Source organism: Sinocyclocheilus anshuiensis, unplaced genomic scaffold, assembly GCF_001515605.1.
Source record: "Sinocyclocheilus anshuiensis isolate Anshui unplaced genomic scaffold, SAMN03320099.WGS_v1.1 scaffold1455, whole genome shotgun sequence".
NCBI classification, from domain to species: domain Eukaryota; kingdom Metazoa; phylum Chordata; class Actinopteri; order Cypriniformes; family Cyprinidae; genus Sinocyclocheilus; species Sinocyclocheilus anshuiensis.
In genome coordinates this window covers 1287718-1296675 of record NW_015541012.1, presented here as the reverse complement: position 1 = coordinate 1296675, position 8958 = coordinate 1287718, and the positions used below count along the sequence as shown (strand labels likewise).

The following is an 8958-nucleotide window of genomic DNA, read 5'->3' as shown; positions in this document are numbered from 1 at the left end:
CTGAAATGCGTCGATTTTTACAAAGCTCATCGGTCTGAAAAGCGAGGTGTGCTCTGATTGGCCAGCTATCCAGTGCGTTGTGATTGGCCGAATACCTCAAGCGTGTGACGGAAATGTTACGCTCCTTAACATATTGTGATGCCGTGTCCCGGAGCGACGAGACAAAAACATTAAAACCCATTATAAACGAGGCATTTGTTGCATCCAGTGGGGACATAATTACGGATTATAATGACTTATACTGTCTTTTTATTGCGCCGCGTAAACATAAAACCATGTCTGCATTTGTGATCGGAGAAATGGCAAACAACAAGCGCTACTCACTCTACACAGCTCAAAACTCATCAGTGGCAAATTCTTTAAATATGAAAATGAATTCCCATACTGAACCTTGAACCTTGACCATTGATTAAGTAGGTTTCCTGGACATAAATACTGATCACATTGTTCACTGATGCCTCTTACTCCGGTGTTGTTTTTACCACAATTTTACCACAACTTTAACCAAATTTATATATAATATAGTGCCAATGAAACCAAGGTTGTGAGATACAGACGTACTACACACTCTGTTCAATGGAATTTAATGTCATTGGGTAATGTTGCTTAATTTTCACAGATAATCTTTTAATTTACTTTTTATCCACTGGAATTTTTTTAGGACATTTGACTCCTTGTACTTATTTTTAAGAATGTTGTGTAGTAGAAATGCATGCATATTAGTACACAGGATGTGTTGTTTTTCACTTTCTATTCAAAGACATGAGTAGGCATTAGTAATGCTGTTCATTGCGATTGTTTGCCAGCATGAGGGCTTCAGTTATTGTTCTGAAGAGTGATGCCTCTGACTCTGAGTGCAGCTCTCAAACGGCGTCCTCAGTACGACAGCTTTAGTGAGTGATTGAGCGTGCTCTGCTGCATGAGCCTGGGCTTTCTGTGCATCTGTGCCCTACTTAGTTTGAATCTCCTGCCGAAAGCCTCTCTTCTTCCCTCATGGTTTAAATCTACATAAATATAAAGAGTCGAGTGTGACCTTTGTCTCCTTCATGCTTCAGTTTTTTCACTTGTGTGTCACTCTTTCAAACATGCACATGCTCGCAAACATTTTGTTTGAAAGTGCCAATCTGTATTACACCAAAACCTGCAGCCTCACCCAAACGCCACACAAATGTCATTGTTAAACTCCTCTTATGTGTCCTCTTGGTGAGAGGAAACATGGCACAGCTGGCTTCCCCAGAAGACACATTGGCACCCTTTTGCCACAAACAACAACTGTTCCCAGAGCCATAGATAAAGAAGTATGTAAACGCTGGCTATGAAGACAGTGGGAATTTGAGGTGTTGCAGTACATCAAATTAAATATGGCATCTACCCTGTCTAGTTTTTTTTAATTTATTTTTTTATATAGGAAAGTGTTCATTGATTGTACAATGTGTTATCCGGATATTCAGGCATCCTACTCATTTGACATAATTTGATGAAATGCAGACATATTTGAATATTAAATTAATTTATTTGTTTTATTATTATTATTTTAATAGTAATAATTTATTATATTATATATAATGTATTATACCTTTTTGGAAGTAAAGCTTTCTAAATCTATAATTTAATTTTAATTTAATTTAAAAAAAAATTCAGTGTGAATTTTATTATCAGTGCATTTTGTTTGGGGCACATCATGACCAGAGAAAGCCGATTAAATGCTGCACGGTAGTCATAGAATAGACTTTTCAGAGCTAATCCAAAGAGCCCTTCATGAAGAAGAGCTATTGCTTATGTGAGAGAAGCAGAAACTTTTTTTTTGCGTAAGCTATTTTTCTCTTTTGGTTGCTTTCATTTCTTGTAGTTTATACTCCACTCTTGCTATTTTTTTGTAACATTCCTTTTCTCACTTTTTTCTTCTTCTTGTAGTCTAAGTAAGGATTCCATTTTTGGAGGCAGCTGTGGCCTCCAAAAACACTCAGACTCTCTCTTGTGCATGTCAATTTCCCCGCTTGTACAATCCCTCACTGTGCTGCCCTGTAAATCATGGCTTTCTTTCCACTTCCTCCCCCTGCTGTGCAGCACGACCCTCACTGCTCTCGTCTGCCTGCCTTGCTCATGTGCCCAGAGTCGGTGGAATCAGAAAAATGCAGCAGGCATTCAGTCCTTGCTGATACGGGCCTAGCACCCGCCGGCCACAGAAATACCCAATCACCACCATGCCTGACTCCAGAATCTGCTGATGTTTTCACATTTCTGTGCTGATTTTGGGGACAAAATAACTTATCAAGAGCAATAATATGAGACTCCTGAAATTTCATGCTAAGATTTAACAAGTTTGATCTAATAACATGGCCGCTTAATTATTATTACAGGTTTTCAGGAGGACTTAAAATGGTCTTAAGACTTAATTTGACCTTCCACAAAAAAAGGCAGAAAAAGGTCTTAAATTGAAGCAGAAGGTCTTACATCCATAAAGTCATTGCTTTAAATGTGGCATTGGCAGATATTTGTACTTTTTTAAATCACAAACTCAGTTTATTTGGACCAGTTTCTCATAAAACAAGACTTATTATTTTGTCATTTTGCTTCAAGTAAATGTCTTGATTTAAGAATCTTTAGTTATTTGCACTGGAAAACGACAAAAATAAAAAACAAAAATACTGAAGAAATTTTTTTTTACCTTTATTTGTTTAGCGCTTTATACAATACTGATTGTGTCGAAGCAGGAAAATAGTTTGTCAATAATGCAAGATGACAATAATAAAGAGATATTTTTCCAGCTAAAGTCAGTTCATTGATGATTCAGTGATGTCGTCATCATCCAGTTCAGCTCTCTTCCAAGTGTCTGTGCAATCAGTCAGTCACATGAAGAACATCACATTCATTTTCTTTACTTGGTCTTTAAAGCTGCAGTCCGTAACTTTTTTTGGTTAAAAATGATCCGAAATCAATATTTGAGCAAGTACATAACCAGCCAGCATTCGAAACTTACTTTAGCCCGATTCACAACAGTCAGCTTATAATAATGTTTTCTAATTTGAGTGGTACGGGTATGTTTTCGCGGGAAATTCGAGCATGCTGCTGCGCCATTACGTCACGTCTGTAAACATAAATAAGTTGTCCAGGTGTCCTGACATTTTATCCTATCCGTCAGATTGTCCTACCAGGGTTTACTGCGCATGCGCACATCAATATTGCGTCCCTTTACTCATGCTGAACAACAATATTTAATGTATCTGCATAACTGTAAGGGTAGGTTTAGGGTTGGGGTAGGTGTAGACTTTAATAAAACACAATCTAATGGGTAGAAACATTTTTTATTTATTGTTGGTTTCCTGTAGCTGTATCCCTTCTAGCTACAACCGCGACTATAACACATAATTACTGTATTTGCATTACTGTAAGAATAGGTTTAGGGTTGTGGTAGGTGTAGACGTTAATAAACCATAATTTTACAGGTAGCATTTTTCGTTGTCGAATTGTACTATCCACTGTTTTAATGGGAGGTAGCAAAATCTGACAGGGTAGCACAAATCGACAGAACACCGGCTACTAGGCTATCGCATGTGAGGATCTTGCTGGTGGCGGATCATTTATAGCCTTTTCTCACAGTAGCTGGAATAATTAAATGTATCATTTTGATGGCGGATTGTAATCCAGAAAGGATTATGTGTTTATGAAACCCATGTGAATGAAATTAAACTATATTACAGTTTTAAATGTGCTTCTGATTACAGATAGCCTGGGATTACACAAGATTTGTATTTTAAAGACAACCAGTTCAAAGGGAGCATAATTTGCTTTTTGGGTTAAAAGAATTTCTTAATATGAAATTCGAGTCGTATGACAATTAGAGATTAGACTGTACAGAAATTGAAATCCACTATCTTATACACACTATTCTCATAGTCAGCTGCAATTGCAGGTTTTCAAACAGAGATGGCGACAAAGAGGCAAAACTTACGGACTGCAGCTTTAAATATCTAATTAAATTAAAAAAAACTCTTCTCTTTCCTGTATTTCAGACGGAACCTGACGAAATTGTCGCTGATATTCAGTCACATGCTCGCCGAGCTCAAAGCCATCTTTCCCAACGGCCTATTTCAAGGGGATAACTTCAGAATCACCAAAGCGGATGCCGCAGAGTTTTGGAGAAGATCGTTCGGGGACAAGTGAGACGCTTAATGTATTCTTTGTTCTCATGGAAAAACTTGCCACGTGTTCATAGAAAAGCAAAAGAGGTTGGACTTTGACAAGCTTAAGGAAATCAGTCTGATTCTGATAACTTAACTTGAATTTCAGGACCATCGTGCCTTGGAAGGTGTTCCGGCAGGCCCTGCATGAGTTTCACCCCATCAGCTCGGGCCTGGAGGCCATGGCTCTCAAATCCACCATCGACCTCACCTGCAATGACTACATCTCCGTCTTTGAGTTCGACATCTTCACCAGGCTTTTCCAGGTGCGTCATTCAATCACTCCATCACTTCCTCCAAGCACAGACTAGCTCTATTGTGCCTGAGCTCAGTGTAGAGGAAGGTCTGACAATGACTATTGTTGTGTGGCCGTGTACTGTGGGTATGGGGGCGCTGTTTGAGTGTGCGTGTCAGTGCTGATGCTTCAGTTCTCATGGCTGAAAGCCAGCCTGAATGGAGGCCTCTTATCTCCTTTTGTAGCTCAAATAGGCTTGTCTGTACTCCTCTGAGCACACGATTTCCTGAGAGTAGGGGGCAAGAGATGATTTGAAAGTGCCTCAGCCTTAGAAGAGAGCTGTTTGACCTATTTTAATAGCAACTGCTGCTAACCTCTGTGGGATTTTTTTTTCTGTAATTATATATTCTTTGAGAGCAACAGTGCAGAACAGAGATGTTTGAGGTTTTTCTGTTCTACTACTTGATTTGTGTGTGTACACACTTTTTATTCTGGAACCACATAATTAGTGGTATTTGCTAGGGCAAAATTACGATTACTATTGCTCATACTTGGGGTTGGGATTCGCTATATGGTTCGACGGATGATAACCAAAATTGACATCAGAATCAAAATCTGAATCCAAATCAAAAGTGTGTAAATTGAATCAAATAGAGAAATGTGTATATGCAGCCCTTCTCATCCCCCCATTAGCTGTGCTAAGAACATGAGTGATATTTCAATCATGCTAATATTTTGTTATTATACTTACGGTTTTCACCTGTCATAACCATAGCGAATGCATAACGTCTTAAAACCACTATGAATAATTTATGAAGGTTTTGGGTTTTTTTATGTTTTTGAAAAAAGTGTCTAATGCTTATCAAGGCTGCACTTTTTTTGTTCAAAAATACAATAAAAACTGTAATATTGTGAAGTATTATTACAATTTAAAATAAATTTTCTAGTTTAATATATTTTTAAAACGTAATTTATTCCTATGATGGCAAAGCTGTATTTTCAGCATCATTACTCCAGTCTTCAGGGTCACATGATCCTTCAGAAATCATTCCAATATGCTGATTTGCTGCTCAAGAAACATTTCTTATTATTATCAATGTTGAAAACCATTGGGCTGCTTAATATTTTTTTGTGGAAACCGTGATACATTTTTTTCTGGATTCTTTGATGAATAGAATGTTCAAAACAACAGCATTTACTTTACATTGATCACTTGAATGCTTTCTTGCCAAATAAAACTATTCATTTTCTTTCAAAAAAATAAATCTTACTGACCCTAATCTTTAGCTGCATCCCAAATGACACACTATACACTATGCACTTATACACTATGTACTTATGCACTATGTACTCAACCATGTAGTGTATGAATTATATAATGTTATTTTTGTCATTCATAATAGTCTGATAGCCCCTCCCCCTTCACTACGTAATTAAAGCTGCGAAAGTTGAGTACATGAAGTGTCCAACATTCCACACTTCGTTTTTTCGGTTATTTAAGTGCATCATCCGGGTATTTAAAGTGCACTTTTTCTTTTTGTAATTTTCAGTGTGAACGCACTACTCGCACTATTTATACTACAGAATGTCATAGACTAGTGTGTAAGTACGCGATTTTGGACGCACCTTTTGAATGGTAGTGTACCTTAACAACTGCACTGCAACACTCTGGCAACCATCTGTAACACCCTGACATCCTGATGACGGGTTTTACCACTCACGTCGTCTTCAGAAAATGTAAAAATCTAGTCATGTTGATTTTTCCATGGAACAGTTGACTATTGTGATTAAAATATGAATCTATAATATAGCAGCTGTTGAATGCATCATCTGACGGCTGCTTGGCAGCGCAGTGCTGTCTATGTAATGAGCTCATTATTCAGAGTGCTCTAGCACAGACAATACAGCGGTCCAGGGCTTTCTCGTTCCTCTCTCTCCTCAATAGCCCATAATCACATCTATCCTTTAATTAGCCTTCCTTACTTCGCATCTGAGCTAATTTGGGAAAAAAGGGGGTCAGGATCATTTTTATGACTGATGCAGCCATAATCAAATGTGGCCTTTTTGATACATCTAATAATCGAGCTAACATTGACAGCATGTCATAATTCAAATCGGTATGTTGGACTGTTAGAGTACTTAAAACAGCCGTGGCACGGCTGGCCTTGTGCCCATTCTAGTTGCAATATAGAGCGCTTGTGCTGCACCATACCTCAGCTTCATTCAAGCAGCCAGAAATAGACCGGCTGTTTACAGAGAGCCCGCAAAGCTGTTTGACGAAGCTCCACGTAGCAAGGTCACGCTTCTCATCAGCATCTGAATGAACCCGCCCCGCTCGAGAGCCAGTCACAGGCCTTTTTTATTTCTTCGATTCGGCAGCCTTTTGACTGTGAGCGGACCTTTGTGAGACGGATACCTCATTATGAAAACCGGTTTTGTTTTATGTGTTTGCTCAGCATACACACAAGCATGGTTAGGCATCCTGGGTTATGGTAGTAAATACTGAAGATTTTTAATAATGATAATATGTCATCTGAGAGGGGAAAAGGTGGGTTGGTTGACCCATATTTGCTCTGCAGCTATTTGACGTAAGTGTCGGGGGCGTTTCAGCTGATGCACAATGCATTTTGAAAATATGTGAATGCAGCCTGTCCTGAGGTGACGGAGACCACTTTTTCACAGAAACCGTGCTGGAGCCACTACATAACCTGTCCACAAACCGACATGGTGGATCATGGTCTTTGTTTAGTCTAATTAATACTTCTATTTAGCAAGGATGCATTAAAATGATTGAAATGAAAGAGACTATAAAGATACTTGTAATGTAACAGCTTTCTATTTTAAATAAAAGCTGTTCTTTTGAACTTTGTATTCATCAAAGAATGCTGAAAAAAAAATGTTTCCACAAAGATATTAACCAGCACAACAGTTTTTTACATTGATAATAATAGTAAATGTTTTTTGAACATCAAATCAGCATATGACATTGATTTCGGAAGGATCATGTGACACTGAAGACTGGAATAATGACTACTGGAAATTCGGCTTTGTCTTCACAAGAATAGAATGTATTAAATATTTATATTATTATATTTAGAATATATGAAACTTTAAAACAGTTACACTCTTAAGGCCCATTCACACCAAGCACGACAACTATAAAGATAATGATAAAGATATAGTTCTATAAATCGTTCTCAATATTAAAGAATAGCAGAGTTCACACTACAACTATAACGATAAAGGCACAGAGAAACGAATTACGCTGCGCCTGAAAATAGTCCCCAGCTAGGTAACTTCCAACAGAAGGCACGCTCCCTGTGCAAGCAGGTGGTCACAGTGGTTATTTTGGTGGAAGTTAGCCTATTTTCAGGCGCTGCGTAATATCATTGCGCCTGCTGCACCCATGGTACGGCAGCAAAGTTCCTAGCCATATCGGCCTAGAAAATCGCAACTTTTCATGTAGTACACGATGTAACTACAGAAGAGTCAAGTTTTAAATAGGAAAAATATCTAAACTCTTTGGTCATTTTTGAGCGAGATGCTAATGGTCTAATCAGATTCAATGATCTATGCTAAGCTGCAGCTAAAAGTGCTACCGCCAGACCCGGAGATCTGCTGAATGGATTCGAAAACGGTAAAACTGAACTGTTTAACTCTAGGGGAGTTGGAAAATTAGCCTATTTTCAAAAATAGTGGAGTGTTCGTTTAAGAGTTAATGGTTAATCAAGTTTGTCCTTTTGAATTTTAAAAAATGTGGCATTTGACAGCATCTTAAACATTAATCATTTTTATTCGCGTATTTTCATCAGCATACAGGTGATGGTGAAGATGAAGAAGCCTCCAATTATATGCCAATAACTGTCACAAGCGCGTCAGAGGCGTCTTCCATTCAAAGCTGCAAGAGCGCAAATAAAGACACATTTGTTATTTATAGGCTACACATAACAAATATAATGTTAGCTGGAAAGCCAAGAAAAACGTAAGCGTCAGAGATCATTTTAACGTCTTAGGGCATTTTACACAATATGTGGCACCGTGAGCTCTGTTCATTTTCAATAAGAGAGAGATGCGGTGAATGGTGAATGAATTTCCTCACACCGCCATTCCTGAGGCAGTTTTCTGGCTACCGCATATGTGTAAAATGCCCCTCGACAGTCTACAAATGATCACAAAAGACATTTTAAAAGCTGCTAATGCCAAATATGAACATTCTTCTTACTTCCACACACCGAAGATATCCACCGATGATGAGAAGTTAAAGTGCGAGGAAACTTGCACTTGAGAAGATTGACGGCTCTTTTTTGTTTTTAACACACATTAACACAAAATGACACAAAATGTCTTCAAATAGTCATAACACAAAAAATGTGTTAATCAACATCCTTTTTGAGAGTGTATTTTAAATTGTAAGATTTTACAACATTACTTTTAATCAAATCTTAAAACAAATCTTACTGATCCCAAACTTTTGAACTACAGAGTATGTACATAAAGCTGACTTGTAACAGTCAAAACTGATTGAAATGTAATAAATATATA

The 8958-nt window shown here is 37.9% G+C and overlaps 1 protein-coding gene and 1 long non-coding RNA gene across 3 annotated transcripts in view; one reads left to right on the top strand and one right to left on the bottom strand.

The window, feature by feature from the left end:
• LOC107690460 (E3 ubiquitin-protein ligase CBL-like) overlaps window positions 1-8958 on the top strand; it is a 45437-nt gene that overhangs the window by 23900 nt on the left and 12579 nt on the right. For both annotated transcript variants that reach the window (XM_016488817.1, XM_016488816.1), the window contains exons 3-4: window positions 4014-4160; window positions 4291-4447. In XM_016488817.1, the coding sequence (XP_016344303.1) occupies window positions 4014-4160; window positions 4291-4447 (304 nt within the window). The remainder of the gene's footprint in view (window positions 1-4013; window positions 4161-4290; window positions 4448-8958) is intronic.
• LOC107690461 (uncharacterized) overlaps window positions 5976-8958 on the bottom strand; it is a 19020-nt gene continuing 16037 nt past the window's right edge. Inside the window, exon 4 of the long non-coding RNA XR_001634441.1 lies at window positions 5976-6042. This is a non-coding gene — a long non-coding RNA (uncharacterized LOC107690461). The remainder of the gene's footprint in view (window positions 6043-8958) is intronic.